The sequence below is a fragment of the Syngnathus typhle genome, linkage group LG7 (genome assembly GCF_033458585.1).
Source record: "Syngnathus typhle isolate RoL2023-S1 ecotype Sweden linkage group LG7, RoL_Styp_1.0, whole genome shotgun sequence".
NCBI classification, from domain to species: Eukaryota; Metazoa; Chordata; class Actinopteri; order Syngnathiformes; family Syngnathidae; genus Syngnathus; species Syngnathus typhle.
Genome location: NC_083744.1, coordinates 7,451,273 through 7,472,750, shown reverse-complemented (window position 1 = coordinate 7,472,750; position 21,478 = coordinate 7,451,273). Strand labels below are relative to the sequence as shown.

Below are 21,478 nucleotides of genomic sequence, written 5' to 3'. Positions count from 1 at the left end.
AACAATTGTTCTCTAAGCAACATGTGCGTAGTAATATCTCAAACGTAGCAGACTCTGCATTGATATTTTTTCTCATAGTGTGTTGTGTACTCCAGATGATCAACACAACACATCACACCCATAACAAATCCAACACCATTGGTAACAGCAGGTTGACTCTAGTTCTTCAAGAGGACATGTAAACTCAAAAGTTGTTTCTCCTGTGGTTCAGGGACACCGACATCTTATTTTGATTTCTGCATGCACCAGTTAGCTTTGTCAGCAGGAATGTTATATAGGACTGGTCTGTTGTTATTGTGTTTGGCTCTTCATCATCCATTCAGAAAGCTGCTCCAACTAAATGACCTAATTTATTTCCCCAAAAAGAAAATGACAGGCTTGGGGCATGGCTTCAAATGGTGAAAAGGAAAAAGCTTGCTTTATTGTTAGTAGATTTCTTTCCCCCCTTACTCCTGAGTGGTAGAGAGCAAATCAGAATAGTGTTCTTCAAGCTGTATTTCGCATGTAATGCTTTCCTTGGACTTTTTTCTTGGTCTGATTGGCATTGAAGAAAAAAAGCACCTAAAATGAAAGAAACTACACAGGGAAGGGAGAAAAAGGGGCAAAGCAGCGGTGGCTTTTATCTCCCATTGCGCCATACATTCCTATATGGTACGAAAGATCCCCGTGCCCTCGAGCGCTGCATACTTTTATCAGTGCTTCTATTCACACTTCCTTTTCAACTCAGCACGCTGCATGTCGGCCTTCACAGCATGAGGTCAACATGTATGCTCCTCCAGACAAACATATGGTATCAAACAATGCAACTCCTATTTATAACGGGTGCACACCATAAGGCAATTATTCACGGCAATAAAAATGGCATTGATGAGTCTCCATCCCGAGAAACCAACCATTTAACATAAACATTGGAATGATAATGAAAATCATACACCGTAAGGCAATTATTCGCGACAATAAAAATGGCATAGATGGGTCTCCATCCCAAGAAACCAACGATTTAACACAGACATTGGAATGATAATGAAAATCTTGCCGCAGCGTATTAGAAATCATCATCATCATCATCGGTTTAAAGTCCGCTTTCCAGGCGCCGCTGGGTTGGACTGGGTTCTTGATATGGCTTTCTTTGTTTGGCAGCTTACAGAGAATATGAGCTGCACGGGCGATCTTTGATCAATCATCTAGGTTTGATTGTTTGTTTGTTTAGTCAACAACACTTTCTTCATTTGGTAATATTGTCGTGCAAAGTGCAAGCATTCTTCTTTGTGATAATTCCATCAAAAGAAGGTCAGCCACCAGCTGGAGCACACTGCGTCACAGGTTCGCTGAAAAGGTCGAAACAACTGAGTTTTAAAGGTCAACGTCCTGCAGCGACAGAATATAGCAAAGCGGACGGTCTTGTATCATCTTTTATTTTTTCTTTAATTCTGGCCTTTAATCGCACCTTAGAGGTTTTTTTTTATACGATCAATCCCCCGGGCCTACAGCTGCAAACAGAGTCCACCATGTTCTCTAGCTCTCAAAAGAGCTATCTCCGCCTGTCTCACCTCTTGTTTATTCAAATTTGCCACTCTGGCTGCGGGCTTGCAACACTATAGTCACTAAAAGCTCCTGCAGAGTCCTTTCCCTGTCCCCTTAACACCCCCCTCCCTCTATGCTTTAAACTGTCTATCAGCCAGTGCCACGTGCCACACACATACGTACATGTGGCACACACACACACACACACACACACACACACACACACACACACACGCACACATGCACACACACACTGTCAGAGGAGGAGCAACATACAGTTACTTTCTCCTTGTCTCCAGTTTGTCCAGAGGTGACAGTAACATGGAGCATATGAAGAGTGCTCATTCACATCATTGCATACATGTAAGGTGAGATTCTACAGCAAACTTTGAAGGTAAGGGAACATTTTTAAAAATATTTTAGGTAAGAAATTGTGGTGGTCATCTTATGGAACACCTTTCTATATTCTATATCACTTCCCCTTGTAGTGACAATTTAATGCCTCATTTAAATTGTATACTTCAGTGATTCCCAATGAAAATCATCAGTTGTATTGCAGAAAACTATCCAATTTTACTTAATTTGTCAGAAATGTAGTATTTATTCAGTACAGATATATTTTTGTTCATCTGTCTACCTGTGGCATATCCAGCTGTTTCCTAAAACAATTATGTCATAGCTTCATGTTTTTTGTTCAATCAAACTGGTCCAGATTTCTCAAGTCAATTTGTGAGTGGAACGAGATGATCCTTATTTTGGTATTTGTAATATTTTTGGTGTGCCTTTAATTTTTTCTAAAAGAAAATGGGTGCCTTGGTAAATGTTGTTTTAGTCCCTCAGTGTACCCCACAATGCATCTGGAAAACGAGTGAACAAGTAAACTAGATAAGTGTTTCGGAAAATAGATGGATGGATGATGAGTGAATTATAAACCTTTGTTTATATTGTTTGTTTTGAATAAAAAAAAGAATACTGCATTGTGACTAAAAAATAAGGGGATTGTGGTGAATTTCTTCTGTGGTGAGTTGTCTTTCTAGAATGCACTATTGAAAGTAACTGGCTTGGGGAGGGAAAAAAATTCAACACAAAGCTGATTGGGAACAGATTTTGTTCTACCAAATACAAGCGAAGCCAAACAAAGTGTCTCACGCCCACATAAAATGCAGAGTTTGTCTTCCAGTCTCCTTGCTTTATACCTGAAGCATATCCTCCATAGGTCTGCAAGACAGCTGTTATCTGATAAAGCTTGCTTTCCCATCCTGCAGACCATCTACCTATTATTAATTTCTGATCACAACCAAATGTCCAATTTATTCTCTGATCCCAGTCAGTTTGCATTCTTTAGGCAAGACCCCAGTCACATGAGAGAAAGAAAATATACTACAGGATGATGAATGATTCCCAAAACATTTAAGGTGTCGCTAGAATCTGTTGATATCGTGCCCAGAGGATTCCCAACTACGGCTCTCCCATCCCTGAGCGTCCGAGTGCATTCGAGGAATCCCCTGAGTTGCGCATGGGAAATTAGATAACTGAAATAAAGTTATGTCTCTCAATCACTGCTGTTTCTTTGCTGCTGCTGTAGCCGCCTCTCTGCTGCTTTTGTTTCATTCAGAACAATGTCCACTATTTTGACTTTGACTCTGCTTCCCTACATGCACGCATGCACACCTATCCAACTAGCGCCGCCACGATTGCGTGTGAAGCCACACCTCAGGCAGATGTGGAATTTCTCAGAACCGGGACACAGTGAGCTAAAAATGGCTGTAACAAAGAAATCTTGCAGGATGATAGACTCTTGAGCAGTTTGGATCAATATTTATCATGACAAAATGTGAAAAATGTTAAAAATTAGGTCTTAATAAAAGCTGTGTTGTGACCGACCAATCAGAGGATAGAAAAATAATGACATCAAGGGCTGGTGTTCAGGATGAACTTGAAATATGATTGGTCAAATTGTGTATTTTACATGAGTCTATAGATTTTAAAAGCCCTGAGCATATAACACATTTATGATGAAATCTGATTGGGTCAATAATAAATCTTTACATCATCCTCAACAAACAAGAAAGTAGTACTGCACTTCAATGTTTACACGCTTCATTCATGATGTTGCTAAACTTGGGCAAAACTGAAATCATTGTTTGTGACTCACATAAACCAAGCAAAAGTGTCAACAGGGAAATCTCTTACCCAAAAACCTAAAAATCAAATTAGCTTGAATCCAGAAGAAACATTGAGTCATCACGCTTTGTGCTTTTGTAGGCTATAAAAGATGATGTGACCAGATCTGGCCCCTCCCCTGAGTCTTGAGTTTCATACATGATCTAATTTGTTCCTTTGACTCATTTGTCACTCGCAATTCTAGACAAGGTCATGTTTGCACAGATAGAGACCAATATATAGGCTGGTATATATTTGTATTAAAAAAACAAAAACTTGCTGCCCTCTGATCCCCCCACTCAATGAATGTGTCCTTCGACATACGTAGTTGTGTCCATTCACACATGCTCTGATACCTGTAAACATACCGCTGATTTCAGCTTTTCATCTCCCCGCTGAAAACTGACACCAGATCTGACATTTCAACATAGCTATACTCTGATATCTGTTGGGTTAAGACTAACCCAAATTTGGTAAAATAGCAAACCCATTGGGTTGAGGATTTGATACATTATGCTGGGTCAAGATTTACATCCAAAAGTGTTTGTTTATTTTTTATTGAGGAAAAAATACCAATAAAACTACCACTAGATAAAGAAATTACTGAGGTAAAGTCACCAATAATTCTGTTTTTGTAGTGAAAAAAATGCTAAATTTATGACCAAATATTTCTAAAAATGAGAAACAACTTCACCTAATACCAATTTACAATCTTCGACCCACTCTACAGAGTTAAAAGTATTAACCCAACTTTTGGTAAAAAAAACAATCTGTTCAAAATCCACAACTGTCTACCGAGTGAGTTAGAATCTCACAAGTTTTTATTTTGTTGGACTTTCTGAACCCAAGCTCATCATGGCTACCACTACAATAGGCAAGTCGATTGCATATTGCTGCCTCACTCTGGTGCAGATGCTGGATCTAATTATCTTACAGTTTGGATCCTTGTCAGGGAATCACCCTGAGTAACAATTAGACAGTCCAGTCATGCTGGAGTCATTAGTGACTCAGGGGGAAGTGTGGCTAGAATAGATCATAGAAAAAATGCTACACAGTGCATCATCATTTGTGGGAAGTAGGAACCTGACCGGGCTGCAAAATATTATATGTATATTATAATATATAATATAGATAAATAATAAATAAATAATAAATACATAAATAAAAATATGTCCAATCAGATTTCATCCACCTTGCGTTTCTATGTCAATCAAATCTGCCTATGGTCTTAACAAGACCACTTGGTCAACTGTCAATGACATCAGCATTTTTCCGTCTTCTTGTTGGTCAGTGGAAAACCTGTAATAGCAAACTTGGTAATGTGCATTAATCCAATAGCATCATTGCCTGAGTCTTTGAGTCCAGTTGGTGGATTTTCACCAAGTATGGGTGGTTCCATAAAATGTAACCCTGACTTGTTCCAGTGTAATAACATAAAGAGGAGATGATATGATTTCACAGTTACAACCAGGCGTCCAAAAGCACCATAACTCAGAAAGATTGGACCAGCTATGTTCAGTCTGCAAGAGGATGCTCATGTGATATCCATATATCTACACTCAAGATAATCTAGTTATTGAATATACATGCATGCCATCTGTAAAACCAACAAACAGCTGTTTGTGGTTTTGCCACAGAATATACTTGGAACTGATCCGTGATGAGATGGAGTTAGCAATGCCGTAATGAACTTTTACGGGGTTGTAAGAGCAAGAAGGAAACATCTTTCAGGTACAGGATGATTTTATCATGTGGCCTAATGGAGCCACTTGCAGGACAGCATGCAATGACCCTTGATGTCTTTACATTGATTTTATAATGAAAATACATCGCTTTGTCACATTGTTATGTTGGGCAACCATTTTTTTTTTTTATGCAATCACATCAACCGCTTTTGCATTGAAATGGTTGTTTTAGCCTTTGGTGTGCTGTTTACTGTCAGTGATTTTTTTTTAAAGATACCATTTCCGTTTATTTTGATTCTCTAAGCGGATGCTTTTATCCAAAGCATCAAAAAGCATGATCACGAGTGTTTAAATGTGTAGTGTGGGCGGCTTTAGTGGACAGTTTTAAGGTTGATTTGAAAAAAGAAAAAAAAAAAAGAAGAATAAAATTGTTATTTTCCCCATTGGTAAATTACAATGAACCCCTGTTATCGTTAACTAACACACCTCCATTGCATCACATACTGCCTTTTAAACTTAGCCCTGATAATAATCCAGACGGTCCTTTTTCCTATTTGGCCAGGAGGACAAGATCTCCATGTTGATATACTGGATGGTTCCTGCTTTACAAGGTGGACAAACTGTGTTAAGTGACAATGCTTTTCTTATGTGCTCCAGAGTCTGTGTAGCAATAAGATTTGTGATGCCAGTATAGTGCCGCCTGAGGGATCAAAGGTCGTGGGCACTCACTGTTGGTTTTCGGCCTTGTCGCTTTCCTTTTATGTATATTTAACATGGAAATATTTGGATATCGGAAATGTTGCTAAGGTACATAATCATAAGTATTGAAAAATATACAGTCCCATCCAACTTGTCATGGCAGATCCAGTCAGGGTCACTTCCAGGTCACTTTAGATGCTGTTTATTTTATTTTTTTAAAGGGGGGTTGCAACATTCATATACTTTGATTTCTTGTCAGACAACCAAGCCTTGATTTCCCACTGCTATTTTTAGACAGTTATTAATTCTTTCTCTCATTCTAATCTTAATTTAATATCTTCAAATGAGCTTTCTCGATACAGTGAGCTATGATGTGATGCCTCTAAGACCCAAAATGAAAGAGACTGTCTTAGAAATTAGCCTGCAAGCTATTATGAGTGTGTCACGTCAATCCCGTTTGAGCCTTGGGCAAGCCTGTGAGCAGGCAGTAGATTGAGTTTTGATATCTGCTCCCTATTTGTGCTAAAGGGAGGCTTTTCGGAAAAGCGGTTCATAATGCAGTCTTCTTCCAATCGACATAATAAGATTATCATCTGCTCGAGACCATTACATTGAATAACTACATCTTGTAGGCGGTCAGATTTGAAATGATGTAGTCACGGATATTTGTGTGCTTTCCCGATATGCGAGCGCTCTGTTTTCAAACACAGATGCTTAAGTTTCTATTTACTCACCTGGTCACTGTTCACACATACTCAGTGCAAGTTGGAAAAAACTATGAAACACCTGCCAATGTGTTACACATCATTTTGCATTGGTGAGCTTCAGTTGGGGAGTATAATAAAGTAGAAATACTTTGTTACTGTACTATAGTTATAGTTAAATATAATTATTTAAGTTTTTTTTTCATATTATGTGACTTAAATAAAGTGTTATTTATTGTATTTATTTATTCCTCCTTTCATATTTGAAATATGTTCAGAATAAAGACATATCAATCAATCAGGAGTTGAATCAGTACTCCTGCATTTTCTGAAAACCTTTTTTTCTTTTTTTAAAGCAAATACCTGTATTTCTGCTTAAAGCACATAGTTTGAGTATATTTGCCACTTCTGGTGATATTGCAGTTCAATAAAAGAAACCTGTTTGTATTTGTATCCGCAGCCCGAATGATCAGTGACCACATCCGAGAGCGGAGACAATGGAGACTGTGAATACCAGCAGCGGAGGAGACGCCGGCCTCTCCTCTGCCCAACCTTACACCACCGTAGAGATTGTACTCATCATTCTGGTGGCAGGATCCCTCAGTCTGATCACCGTCATTGGAAATATCCTGGTGATGCTCTCTATAAAGGTGAGTTGTGTCAAATAATTGAAAGTCCCAATAATCAATGAGTAGAACTTATGTCAACTTGCAAAAGATCTGCCTTATGGTGCTTAAATACTGTTGACAAGCTGAGCAAGCAGCCCCCATTCCTGTATTTCATTTCTTAGCTCCTTTTCCAGTTCCTTTTGCAAGGTCTCCCACACCAGAGAAGCAATTAGAGAACAAACCTCTAGGCATGTAATCTAATAGAAGGGAGAAAACATACATCACACAAAAAAGATTAGCATCTGACAGCCTGGTCCATGTGGTTTCTCCAAAGGTAAACAGGAACCTGCAGACCGTCAACAACTACTTCCTGTTCAGTCTGGCCTGTGCGGACCTCATTATTGGCGTCGGCTCAATGAACCTGTACACTGTCTATATCGTGATTGGCTACTGGCCCTTGGGAGCGGTTGTCTGTGACCTCTGGCTGGCGGTGGACTACGTGGTCAGCAACGCCTCAGTCATGAACCTCCTGATCATCAGCTTCGATCGTTACTTCTGCGTCACCAAACCTCTGAGCTACCCCGCGCGCCGTAGCACTAAGATGGCCGGTCTGATGATCGCCGTCGCCTGGGTGCTGTCCTTTATCCTGTGGGCCCCGGCTATTTTGTTCTGGCAGTTCATTGTAGGTGTTAGAACCGTGCCGCCAGACCAATGCTACATCCAGTTCTTCTCCAACCCGGCGGTTACGTTTGGCACGGCCATCGCGGCCTTCTACCTACCTGTGGCCATCATGATCTATCTCTACTGGCGCATCTCCAGGGCCAGCCGTAGCCGCATGCAGAGGGACAGCAGGAAGACATCCGGAACTAGTATTGTTGAAGCTCACTCCCACAGTCAGGAGGATGTGGGCGAGAACCAGATCCAGAACAACTGCATTCAGAAGATTAGAGAGCAACTCAGAGAAGCTATGCCAAGAAAGGAGAAGGAAGAACTGCAGCAACAGAACGGAAGTTCTCCTTGCAAGGAAGACAAACCCGAGCAGGTCGAACCGGAGGCGGAGAGCGTCCAACCCTCCACATCTACGGAGAACGAGGTCCCCGTTTCGGTGCTGAAGGGACTGAACGCCATAAAACGAATGAACCAAGCAGATCCAGCTTCCAGGACGACATCTTTGACTGACTGTCAAGCCACAAGGACATTGCTTAAGGTAAACAAATTTAATCCATTGTGTTAGCATTCATTTTCACTCCGGTTATGATCTCCATAGTATAGGAGTGTCCAACCAACAACCATTTAGCTATTTACAGCACGTTCTCCATTCTTCAGCCCCAAAATGTCGGCCAGTGCTCCTGACTTTTAGCCATGACCGTTCACCGCTCATGTGATACAATCTATTTTCCTCCAGGTGACAAAGCAGAGCGCGGTGGCCAAGTGGCGCAAGAAAAGCACATCCTTGCGTGAAAAAAAGGTGACCAGGACCATCATGGCCATCCTGGTGGCCTTTGTGGTGACGTGGACGCCGTACAACGTGATGGTGCTGATAAACACCTTCTGCTCCGTCTGCATCCCAAACGCCCTGTGGACCATCGGCTACTGGCTGTGCTACATCAACAGCACCATCAACCCAGCCTGCTATGCCCTCTGCAACACCACCTTCAAAAACACCTTCAAGCACCTGCTGCTGTGTCAGTACAAGAACATACGAACAGTCCGGTGAGGCTGCTATTGATGCAGACTCCGTACTCCAAACGTCCACTAAATGCCAAAATGTGTGCATGTCTTTTGCAGTGGTACCTTGACTTACGAGTGCCCCAACGTTTTTGTTTTCTAGTTTAATCTGGTTTAGGCCAATAAATGCGCAATGTCTTTAGGTATCCCACAGGGCTCATTACCAGGGCCTCCTATCATTGTATGGAAATGTGCAATGTAAATACAAGAATTGCTATTCAAGTCTAACTATAATGAGCAATTATCTAGATTAAGTAGAGCAGTATCTTGTTTACAAGTGTCATGAGTTTTTCTCTTGGTTATTTTTATTTGTGTTTGTTTAGCGAAACAAAATTAGAGGTTGAAGTTGTCGCTTAAATGAAGAAAATAAAGTATTATATTGTGGGAAAGGAGAGCCGCGATCAGCGAGACACGTTCAGATGTTGAATGGGACAAACCGTTAATTACAAAAATGCAAAACAATTAATCGCATTTCATTTCATTTTAATGGGATAAAATTATTTGAAATGCAAGTACAGTGAATAAGGACCTTGGTCAAAGAACGAATTAAACTCTTAAGGCAAGGTTCCACTATATTTCCCAATCTATTGCAACACTACCATTAATAAGACCAGGCTACATTTGTGTACTTTATTGGCAACCTCCAATTTTCGCAATGTGTCGTGTCGAGCAGGATGCACATGTAAACATTTTTCTAAAATGTGTGTGCTCCATACATACATAACAAGGAATAAGTCATCATGTGCTTGCTGCTAGGGGCCAAATTATTATGAACTATTTTTTCTAAATGATTGTATTAATAGTTTAAACTATAAATGTAGTTTCAATCCATGATCCCAAAACAATTTAATATCATTTCAGACTCATCTAATTAAAACTAAAAATGAATACAGATGAGTTCCAAAAAAGAAAATTACAATCCAAGAACTGTCTCTCGGTTGCCACTCTGAAATACTTATTTGACACCAATTACTTCTTTCCAATTACTACTTTGCAATTTAGACTGGGAATTTGTCAACATCCACCTGTATCTTAGGGCATTACAAGCAAGTGCAACAATAAAATGAAAAAATAATCATTGTTTTTAAACACACTTAAACTTGTTAAACCTGTCTACAAAGTTGCAATGTCCTCCAGCAAGAATCCAATACCCCACACTGCTCTCCGGCAGTTAAGCAGCCCTCTGCTTCAGTGTGTACTCGCTGGAATGGGTCAAATGCAGAGGTTGAATTTTATGTCGGAACAGTTACTGCTGAGCTTAGTTGGGGACCTTCTCTGCCTTTTGCTCTTAATTACATTGTATATTTTCTAATAGTGCTGCCTGCTATGTAGCACAACAGAACACAGCCCTGAAAATGTGCAACTCTATCATGATAATAATAATAAATAATAATAATAATAATAGTGGGGGTGACACTATTTTACTCATTATGCGTCAAGTATATGGAAATCACCATAAACTATGGAGTAGAACACAGTGTGTTGGTGAAATGTTTCATTGTGTGTGTGTGTGTGTGTGTTCATGTTTCCTCGATGTCGAGTGCAGATAGTAAACGAGTCCAAATACATTTACAGTATTAACACCTGTATTAGTTGCTTCCTCAATTGATGTTATTGTAAAACGTGTATCTTACTATAAATCGTGGCATGAAAATAAATATTGTGACATGTTGAAATAAACCGAATAAATGTATGAAACAGTTTTGTGTTATTTGAAAAATGAGCACTGGAAAGTAGAAATAATGGAAAGCAGGGCATGCAACGCTTCAGAACTACATTCAAAGGACAGCGTGTTTCGACACCATGGAACAGTTACGCTCTCTGGTGGTAGAAAAGCAGTTAACCACTGTTGAGAGTAAGCCAGTGTGAGGCATTCATTCATTCATTCATTCATTCATTTATTCATTCATTCATTCATTCATTCATGTTTAAAACTTGAGCAACACTGTTTATCAACCAAAAGGCAAATAAAATACTCCTTCGGTAGATTGTCAGTGACGTGGATCGAAATTGAAATTTTGGTACTTCTTCAAAGTGTTCCAAATTTGAGTCTCAATCACAATATTCATCCATCCATCCATTTTCTGTACCGCTTAGTCCCCACGGGGGTCGCAGCTGTGCTGGAGCCTATCCCAGCCGTCATCGGGTAATAGGCCGGGGGACACCCTGAACCGGTTGCCAGCCAATCGCAGGGCACACAGAGACAAACAACCATCTGCACTCGCAATCATACCTAGGGACAATTTGGAGTGCCCAATCGGCCTACCAAGCATGTTTTGGGGATGTGGGAGGAAACCGGAGTGCCCGGAGAAAACCCACGCGGGCCCGGAGAACATGCAAACTCCACACAGGGAGGGCCGGAGGTGGAATCGAAACCGCACCATCCTAACTGTGAGGCGGACGTGCTACCCAGTGCGTCACCGAGCCACCTCAATCACAATATTAATACGTAAAATACTTTGGATAATTAAGATCATTTATATCTAACAGGAACACAGTTGCTATTGTGATTGAAATGATGCTCATGTATTACCACATTTAATTTTACAAGGCATTGTGGAGGGCTTATGTATAGATGTTCAGGCCCAGACCTTCGATGCCAACAAGAACAATGTACGTTTAATGTAAACATGGCTGCTTGTATTCATTAGGCTTTGTGCTGTGTGATGTTGACAACACAACAAAGTGACTGCACTGTTTGCCTTGGCATCAGCCCAACACTACTGAGAGCAAAAGAGAGCAGCTCTCTGCTTTCATATTTTGCACAAACGGCAAAAGTGCTCTTAAGTAGACTTACCTGTGTCAAGAGCAGCAACTTTGCAGATGTTGAAAAAGGTGACACAGCAAGACGTTCCGCAGGAGCCTGGAAATGATCCTGATGAATTGTATCAGGTGCGTTTAATGAGGGGAAACTTCGAGAACATGGACGAATGCGCCCCCCGAGGACTGGAGTTTGCATAGTGCTCTCAAATAAAGTACAGAATTATTTATCACTTTCCACCAGTGCCCGTATGAGCAATAATTTGCATTTGGTATTTTCTTTCTCTGTGTACCAACAAGCCGTGTTTAGCGTGTACACATTGCCACCTTTACGAATTAGCCGTTACTTTACAGTGAGAGAAATGCTGTTTTGAGTCAAAACAGCCCTCATGTGCTTTACTTTAGCACTGTTACATCCACTTGAGCAAGAAGTGCTTTAGTTGCAAAGTGAAATCCCATGGCTGAGGAAAAGCAGTTGAAGGGAACCTCCGAGGAGACCCTGCCTGTGTCTGACCACCACTGTCCTCAAGCAGCACAAGCAGAGGACGAGCAGGGAGGATGCGAAGAGGAGCTCAAGAGGGGCCCCGACCTGTTGCAGATGTTAAAGGCTGCAGAGAGCAGGTGGGCCCCCCAACAGGGTCAGGAAAAAGGAGAGGCCGGGACGGAGGAGGTCGTCAGCGAGGCGCTGAAGACTGACATGGTGAGCACACACAGTGACCAGTCGTGGGAAGTAATCAACTAATCAAACTTCATGTCCCACCTTAACCGTTTTATTAGGTTAGAGTTTTTCTGGGTTTGAGCCCATCGTCTTTCTTTCGGTTTACCGCAAGGGTCATTGCCAGATCCCCATTTGGAGATTTGCTATGGAAACACATGATCAGTTATTTACAGGCAGTCCAAATGAACATGACCAAATTGCATAAATAATCGCGTGCATGAAAGTGTAATGTAGCCAAGCTAAATTAAAAAACTGTGAATTTTGCTGCCCATATTCCACAAACGCAATATTAATCAGAATGCCGAGTTTAGACTAGTGGGGGCAGAGGCAACATATTAATGTAAAGACATTTTGGCTGTTGAATACATGACTTATAATTGTCTTTTGTTTCGTTGTTTTTATGTTTAGTTGGACAATTGACAGTCAACTTTAGAGTCAGCTCGAAGCCTCTTTTTTCCTCCCAGTTATTATCATCATTTTTTACCCAGCAGATCATTTCAGGTCATTTTATCTTCCATTGTGACTAAATCTACACCGAGCCTGTTTTTCTCAACTTTCCTCATACAAAGACTCCTTTGAGTGTAGCCTGTGCTTTTGCGAGGCGTGTCTGGTTGCTCTGTGAACTTCTGCCGTCACATCATGCTGACTGACGGGTTAATAAAACAGTGCGTACTGAGCTCGGCCAAGGTGAAAGCATGAAGAAAGTGTACAGTCTGGTGAATGTGACCAAAGCCAAGGACCAAGATGCCGTACAATACGTCCGCGTCAAGGTAGCTTTTTTTTGCTTTTGTTTGCATCACCATCAAAATTGACGCAAGTAAAATAGTTCTTACTACATTTGCTTTAATGACAAAGTGCATAATTGAATCAAAGAGAATTGATTTTAGACACCTAAAATCAAAACAGTTTTTATCTTTGAACTTTCACCCTCGCCTGCTTGGGTTTAAAAAGGCAATTCCTCAACTGTTGAGATGTGATCATTGAATTTACCAACACGCCGCCGCCGCAAAGCCCGTGTTAAATATTAAGTTCCTTGACTTTAGTGTGGCCAAATAGGAGAAAACAGAGGCCACGGTCACTCAACTGGAGCCATATTTGTAATCATTACCAAGGAAAATGCATCACTGAGTGGACTTCATTGGTGTTATTGGCTCAAAATAATTTATTTTTAAGATGAATTGGAGGTAATTTGTGACAATATTGCCTAATTTGGGTCATTTAGTAGTTGGGACGAGTTCACCGTTTATTGTATTGCGTTGTGTTGTGTTTCACCTCACTTAAGTCATTAAAGTGACCTTGACTAGAGGTCATTAAAAAAAAAACAGATCATATTGCAGTTTTTTCATTCACATTTTCTACGACAATAAAATTGTAATCTGACACTGTCGTATGGATTGTCAAAGTTACATAAAAATTACAGATAGAGCCCAATATTAGTGAATACAATGTGTTTAAAATGCTCACCAGCGAGTGTATGTATTCAATATGAATGACTCCACTGTATTTGAAATACTAACTAAAGCAGATCGCACACGTTATCATTCTTGAATGACATATATAATGTTTATGCATTTGAGATATCTCAAACCAGTGCATTTCAAATACTCAAGCAGATATTTAGATATATATTTTGTGACTTACATTGTATGCTGTCTAGCTAATAGTATTTTAGAAAGTTGTCAGTGATACTTTGGCATATTGAAAGACAGAGCTCATACATGTGCCCACAACATCCCTTCAATATCCCAAAATATTAAAAATGAAGCTTTGCATGCATGGAAAAGTTCTTAATTCTCTCTGGATTATTTGGCAATTTCAGCTAAAGGTATTTTGTCGTTGTTTTTTTGTTCCAACAGCAGATACAGTTGACGGAGCAGAAACAAGAATTCAACCAGCGTCCCATCATGGCCGTCCCGCGCCCGCTGTCTCGCTCTGGTTCGCAGTCATCCGTTGACAGCTACAATTCAGGTGCGGGAACCAAAAGTGTCAATGATTGTTTAGGATCATCAAACACTTTTTGAAGATTGTCTATCCCAGGATCATAATGTATTTTTCAACTGGGGCCCATATATGGAAAAATTAAATGTGAGGGCCTTTTCATTGGTTTCACCTGTACTTTATGTTTAAATGTTTATCATTTCTAAATAATTAATGTCATATTGTTGTGAAAGCGCTTGAATGTAAATCTCCACACTCATCCCATCTTAATTGTTTTATTTCAAATCCATCCTGATTGTCATTGTGTATAAAGGCAAACTGTATGTGGGCCTTACTGTACTGGGTTGTATAGCGGACAGTGCCAACTCTGAAGACGACAAGTCACCTAGAAACAAAGTCCAGAAGACCTCCAAGGGCGTCTCGGACTTTTGCATTAAAAATATCAAACAGGCTGATTTTGGACGTCGCGAAATTTGCATTGCAGAGCAAGGTGAGGAGAAGACACTAATTCATTTATTCGCTTGCTCACTTATGCGAAACACACTCATGCATACACACACTTTACTCTGGCACAATTTCACTCAGACCCAAACACAAACGCTCATGTACACTGTCTTACGCTCACACTTACTGACACGAGTGTCTTGCACTTTCGGGTGCTGGTTTCTGCTCAGAGATGCCTGCGTTGATGGTTCTGAGGAAGAAAGTGGGTAGCGAGAAACCTCTGGCTGGAGCCAAAGTGGTTGGCTGCACACACATCACTGCTCAAACGGCGGTAAGCATCCTCTCCCAACCTTCAGTCACTAAGTCACAGAATATTGAAATGATAAGCTTGTTTTGAAAGCAATTTCTTCTACTGAAGAAAGGCATAGACTATGTGTATGCATGCATGTGTGTATGTTTTCCAGGTTCTAATTGAGACACTGTCAGCGTTGGGGGCTCAGTGCCGTTGGGCCGCCTGTAACATCTTCTCCACCCAGAATGCCGTAGCCGCTGCTCTGGCTGAAGGAGGTGGTGACTCTTTGTATTGTTTCCAAGCACCGCCTGTCTTCTTCATACTGTTATTTCCTGTAATGCATCTTCGCCGGCATACTCAGGCACATCCGTGTTTGCATGGCGAGGCGAGTCAGAGGACGACTTCTGGTGGTGCATCGATCGCTGCGTTGGTGCTGAGATTTGGGAACCCAATGTGGTACAACAGACACTCTTAATGTACCTCTTGAAAAAGTCTTACCTCTGAATTCCTTCTAAGGATTTGCAAAAGAAAATAAATAGAAAGTCAAGCAAAAACATTTATAAATATACATTTTAATCTATTAATACTACGTTCCAATGAGATTTATTGACATGTTTGTATTTAATTATAAATTATCACATTGTATTTATATGTGATTCTAAAATTATTTTTGTTTGTCCGTGTTGAAAATTATTTCAGAAAACTGTTTTGCCCATTCTACCGTTTTAACTCTAATGAACAGCGTCAGAATTCTTGAAAATAAATGTCTGTCAGAAGTGGGATTCGAACCCACGCCTCCAGGGGAGACTGCGACCTGAACGCAGCGCCTTAGACCGCTCGGCCATCCTGACAGTGGTGACATAGCCGCACCACAACATCCAATATCATATACACATATATCGGGGCGGGTTTTAAGTCAAATGAGTGCTTCGAATAAATTTGAATCAAATTGTTAAAATTTTAAAACACATTAAGATACATACGATATAATTATGTTTTATTATTAGAGAAAACTAGAAGCTTGTTTTGATATGTTTCAAGGATTTGTTTTTTTCCTTGTCAATTCCACTTGGAATCAAACTCAAAGTCAAAGTCTGCTTTATTGTCAATTTCTTCACATGCCAAAACACACAAAGAAATCGAAATAACGTTCCCACTCTCCCACGGTGACAAGACATAGTACACAATATACATACAAGTAAACAACACAAAATATGTACTATGCTATAGAATGAACCCCACCACCCCCTTTCTCCATCATCTACCATGCGAAATCCAACTTTTCCCTCACTGGCGATAGTTTTCATCTGCGATGTTGTGAAGAAAAAAAAAACCCCATCCCATTTCCTTAAAATCTGTTCAGAAACGCATAAAAAATGAGCACCAAAGAATTGAGATATAATGATATTGCAAACAATCAAGTATTAGTACCCTTAGCTGATTTTTATCGTTGTAGATTTCGCCTACTTTACTGTCACGAAAAACACCTTGTCTTTTCTCTGTGACTAGATTCTAGATGACGGTAGTGACCTGACCCACTGGCTCTACAAGAAGTACCCCAACCTGTTCAAAAACATACGAGGCATTGTGGAAGAAAGCGTCACGGGAGTTTATCGGTTAGTTCAAGTTAAAATCAGTTAATCCCCACTATTTCTGACCTTTGACCCATTGACCCCTCGAAACTCATAACTCAAGGCACTCATAAGTTGGGGTACCTCACATCAAGCACTAAATATGTAGACAGAAGTTTGCGTAACTGTCTCATGTCGCACATTAAAGCTTATGTTTGCATCAGCTTATACCAGCTGTCCAAGGCCGGCGAGCTGTGTGTTCCGGCCATAAACGTCAACGATTCGGTGACCAAGCAGAAGTTTGACAATCTCTATTGTTGCAAGGAGTCTATATTGGATGGGTGAGTATGGAAATACACACGCACACACACTTAAACAAATGACTGTGCTGCTTTCAGGTTGAAGAGAACCACAGACGTGATGTTTGGCGGCAAGCAGGTGCTGGTGTGTGGATATGGTGGGGTCAGTAAATCACGAGCATGTGTTTGGTAGGCCAGTGATTCCCAACCGATAAAAGAAAATATCAAAAAGTCCCCACGCCATCCTCTTATTATTTGTTGATGGCATTTAGATCTGACAGGCTATCTGTTTTCCCTGAAATTAATAGTATTATTAATATTTTCTTCACTTGTGTATAGGATTTTTAGTTTTAGCAAGGGTATAGTGTATTTCAAAGCATTTTGTATTTATTTGTAATTCGTAGAGCATGAAAATTGGGTGACCTGTTGTCCAGGAAATGAAAGAATGAGAATTTCTGACAGAATGGCCACCAAAAGGAATCTTGGCCCAGGGTGCCACATTGACTCAGACCGGCCCTGGCCCCAGCAATTTAAGAGAGCATTCAAAATCATTTCCTGCTCCAGGTTGGCAAAGGTTGCTGTGCCGCCCTGAAAGCATTGGGTGCTGTCGTGTACGTGACAGAGGTGGACCCCATCTGTGCCATCCAGGCCTGGTATGCTAAACTGTGAACGTGGGAACGTTTTCAACCAAGCAACCAGGAAATATCCTCAACCAATTTAACACCACTGCTACGTTTTTTATAGCATGGACGGCTTCAGAGTGATCCAGCTGAGTGAGGTGGTCCAACAGGTTGACGTGGTCATCACCTGTACAGGTACACATAAACACCAATGTTACATAGACATGGCCCCTGATTCCAATATAGGCTTTGTGAGGTATTGTTTCGACTCTGTGAACCTGACATGCCTTACAATGCTTCACATAGACTTAATATATTACGCAGCACAAACTCTTTTCCTCAAGTCATCATTTCTCATTTGCAGAAATTCCCTGTTTGTTTTCCCACGCAGGTAACAAACACGTGGTGGCCAGGGAACATCTGGACAGGATGAAGAATGGCTGCATTGTCTGCAACATGGGACACTCCAACACGGAGATAGATTTGGTAGGATTTGATATTAAGGCGAGAGGTGTAGTACAGCTTTGGGCTGGTCTCCTGCCAATTATAGCGCATGCCAGAACTTTACAAATGTAATTAAAATACATGATACTTGGGAGCAGATCACAAAAGACGTGTTTTGTTCTACTAAATAGGAAATAATACTCACATCATCAGTGAGGACAAATTTAAAATGTGATCGATTCAGATCAGCCAGCAGCATTACTCATTCCAAAGGTCCTGAACAGATTCTAATGACGTCGGAACACAAAGTCTGATTGGACCCAAAAACAAAAACCAGCCACATCGCCAACCGGAAGCAGTTTTTGGAAGCAGTACGATGTGAATTGCATGTCATTGCTTCTGATTGGGATTCGGCCAAATTGTTGTGTTCTGTCAGGCGAGTCTGCGCACTGCAGAGCTGCGATGGGAGCACGTGAGACCTCAGGTGGACCACGTCGTATGGCCGGATGGAAGGAGAATCGTCCTACTGGCCCAGGTGATGTATACCAGCTAGAATAGGAAATAGAATAGAAATCCCTACAGCAGATGGCACACAAGGACCAATGCCTCCAGTTTGGTAGTAGATGTATCACTATCGATTTGTATTTGTAGATTGTTCAAACTGAGCAATGATCATCGGTATCTCTTTCTTATTCTCTCTTCAGGGTCGTTTACTGAATCTGAGCTGCTCCACTGTGCCCTCTTTTGTCCTCTCAGTCACTGCCACCACTCAGGTATGTGATGTGTTGACTGCTCTGTATTCTGTGGACAAAAGTACTGGGACACAAATAATGGACTAGTTTTCTACTTAAATGTATTCTTAGAAGAGGGCCAAGAAGTTGGCATCACTTTGAGGAAAGCAAGATTGTGGTGCTTACGCAGTTCTCGAAAAGCTCGCGTGCTACAAGTTCTTAAATGTTCACTCATAGTCGATCTTTAGCGTTAATGACACAAAACAAAAGAGAATCAAACATTGCATATTTCAACATGACAATTCCAACCAAACTATGTAATTTTATTTCATGCTTGCCCATAGGAAAGCTAACGTAAATTTGTATTTTCTGCAGTATTAAATTCTTAAATCATAACGGAAATGTCCATGTAATTTTTTTTACAAGTTGAATGTTGACGATTACTGTTAAAAAAAACGGTGTAATTTTGACTGTCACTCATAACTGTTCAGGCTCTGGCTCTCATTGAGCTGTACAACGCTCCAGAAGGACGCTACAAACGGGATGTCTACTTGCTGCCAAAAAAGATGGGCAAGTGCTTTGACGATTATTGATATGGACACAAAATCTGCCAAATTTAAAATCTCAATGTTCATTTTCACAGATGAATACGTGGCAAGTCTTCACCTCCCTGGTTTTGAGGCTCACCTCACCGAACTGACTGACGAACAGACCAAGTACTTGGGCATTGGCAAGCATGGACCCTTTAAACCTAACTATTATAGGTGACATATATATACACACAGATTCAAACATTCAATTTTTAACTACTTTTTATGGCTCATTAAAACCTTTTTTGATACAGGTATTGACTCCCTGGACTACCAAGATGATCTTTTTATGTTATGTTTTAGAATATTCCTTTGAAACCTACTGCAAACATGGCTGACTAGTCACCATTGTTGGATTGTCCAGTGTTTGACAGAATTTCATTTTCTGTCTGTGCATTTAGCACAATCGAGATGGTAATAATAATAGGTTATATATATATATATATATATATATATATATATATATATATATATATATATATATATATATATATATATATATATATATATATATATGATATATATATATATATATGTACTGTGAATGTTTTTCATTTTTATTCAAAATAGTTTGTTGAATTTTAACATGACACATGTAGCACACAAAATACAACTAATACTTTTTTGTGTAACACGGAGATTAGAACAGTAGTACATTAAATGACCAAGTGACTGATTTGTAATTTCTATTGAGGGTATTCTACTTTTGCATATATTTGCTAATTAGAATCAAAGAGGTCATTGAAGTCATTTCCCCGCAACACCAGCAAAAATATAAACTACAACTTTTTTTTCCATATACTGTTACTATAAAATTACACTCAAATGCTCACATGACTGAAAGAAACACTCCTATTAAAAGCTTTTCTCCATCACTGAGCTGCCGGTCCATAAATTGGGTTACACCAGCTCAGTTTTCGCATCTCTCCGCAGCCTCGTTAATCATACGTATCCAAAAGTGATGTATGTAACATCATTAAGTCGGGCAGAGGGTCGAGGGCTTCTTCATAGAGGAAATGACATTACTGCTGATTTTCTTTTAGCCCCTTTGACCCGCTTCTAGACACAAAATGAATATTGGGCTTGGAAAACACAAGGGTTGGATTTAGGGTTGGGTTAGGGTTAAGTCATGTGTTATCATCATCATCATCAGCTATCCTCAATTGTTGCATTATTGTCTGTCTGTGATGATGAACTACAGATAATATTACACTATTTCCAGAATTCTCTAATTCAGAGTCCTGTGGCCCTGCATTTAATGAGTGCATTGGACAGTGTTAATACAAGGCTAGTCCTCTAGTAGTCCTGTTGCGCTGAGACTGCAGGATACTCAGGAGGGAAATGGCATCTGTAAAGCCCTCACTGATGCACCTGTAGTCACTCAGTTACATAAGCTGCATATCTCCATCAATCAAATCTGGCCACAAAAAAAAAGAATGTGACTGACTGGAACTCTGTTGCAATCTCTCCGTCGTTTTTTTTTTGGGCAAGTCTAGAACAACCAGATCCTTCCAAGTCACTCGAGTTCTACCACTTCCAAACACCGCAAGAGAAGCCGTGCAACGGCACAGTTTCAGGTTGCATAAAAAACAAACTCAGATCTGTACGAAGGCCGGCGTAATCGATGAGCCTTGCTGGCAGTGTATCATTGAATGCCTTGACATAGATACCAACAAGAGCTAAACCAAAGACATTAGTGCGGATGAATGTCCATCTTGTCCTATATTGGCACCATACATGACTGCTCACGCAGACACACACAAAGCAACCATGTGCTAGTGCCAAAATGGGCAAAGTAGATCTGGCGCACTTGATCGATGCTGGACAGAGGCATACTGGTGAAGGTTCTGTCTCAACTCTGTTTATGGCCCGTTGATCATTCACTGATCGTCTGTTAAAGACAGTGAATATTACCAGTGCCATACACAGAAGAGGAGGAGATACGAACAATTTATTGGGA

The 21,478-nt window shown here is 40.4% G+C and overlaps 2 protein-coding genes and 1 non-coding gene across 6 annotated transcripts; 2 read left to right on the top strand and 1 right to left on the bottom strand.

The window, feature by feature from the left end:
- The first annotated feature begins 1,733 nt into the window (after positions 1-1,733).
- LOC133157091 (muscarinic acetylcholine receptor M2-like) lies at positions 1,734-10,787 on the top strand. Its single transcript, XM_061283345.1, has 4 exons — positions 1,734-1,918; positions 7,236-7,425; positions 7,718-8,590; positions 8,789-10,787. The coding sequence occupies exons 2-4, from the start codon at positions 7,273-7,275 to the stop codon at positions 9,098-9,100; spliced, it is 1,338 nt and encodes a 445-aa protein (XP_061139329.1). The 5' UTR covers positions 1,734-1,918; positions 7,236-7,272; the 3' UTR covers positions 9,101-10,787.
- Positions 10,788-12,261: 1,474 nt separating this feature from the next.
- Positions 12,262-19,968, top strand: LOC133156786 (S-adenosylhomocysteine hydrolase-like protein 1). 4 transcript variants are annotated; one of them, XM_061282754.1, is made up of 17 exons: positions 12,263-12,571; positions 14,446-14,557; positions 14,880-15,017; positions 15,202-15,302; positions 15,436-15,538; positions 15,625-15,719; positions 16,773-16,879; positions 17,059-17,175; positions 17,233-17,296; positions 17,698-17,786; positions 17,878-17,948; positions 18,145-18,239; positions 18,634-18,732; positions 18,902-18,970; positions 19,420-19,498; positions 19,572-19,692; positions 19,773-19,968. In XM_061282754.1, exons 1-17 carry the CDS (start codon positions 12,329-12,331, stop codon positions 19,777-19,779), a joined length of 1,710 nt encoding a protein of 569 aa, XP_061138738.1. In that variant the 5' UTR covers positions 12,263-12,328; the 3' UTR covers positions 19,780-19,968. The 4 variants fall into 4 exon arrangements, with proteins under 4 accessions (XP_061138739.1, XP_061138738.1, XP_061138741.1 ...); XM_061282756.1 differs by lacking the exon at positions 12,263-12,571 and adding an exon at positions 13,204-13,359; XM_061282755.1 differs by lacking the exon at positions 19,773-19,968 and having other exon boundaries at positions 12,262-12,571; positions 19,572-19,696.
- On the bottom strand, positions 16,032-16,114 carry trnal-cag (transfer RNA leucine (anticodon CAG)). The gene has a single exon. It is a non-coding gene; the product is annotated as a tRNA-Leu (tRNA).
- Positions 19,969-21,478: the final 1,510 nt, after the last annotated feature.

Coding starts and splice junctions, on each gene's coding strand:
- LOC133156786 (XM_061282754.1), top strand. CDS start 12,329: ATGGCTGAGGAAAAGCAGTTGAAGGGAACCTCCGAGGAGACCCTGCCT. Junction 12,572..14,445: donor AGGCGCTGAAGACTGACATG/GTGAGCACACAC, acceptor TTGTTCCAACAG/CAGATACAGTTGACGGAGCA. Junction 19,499..19,571: donor CTTGCTGCCAAAAAAGATGG/GCAAGTGCTTTG, acceptor TCATTTTCACAG/ATGAATACGTGGCAAGTCTT.
- LOC133157091 (XM_061283345.1), top strand. CDS start 7,273: ATGGAGACTGTGAATACCAGCAGCGGAGGAGACGCCGGCCTCTCCTCT. Junction 7,426..7,717: donor TGGTGATGCTCTCTATAAAG/GTGAGTTGTGTC, acceptor GTTTCTCCAAAG/GTAAACAGGAACCTGCAGAC. Junction 8,591..8,788: donor CCACAAGGACATTGCTTAAG/GTAAACAAATTT, acceptor ATTTTCCTCCAG/GTGACAAAGCAGAGCGCGGT.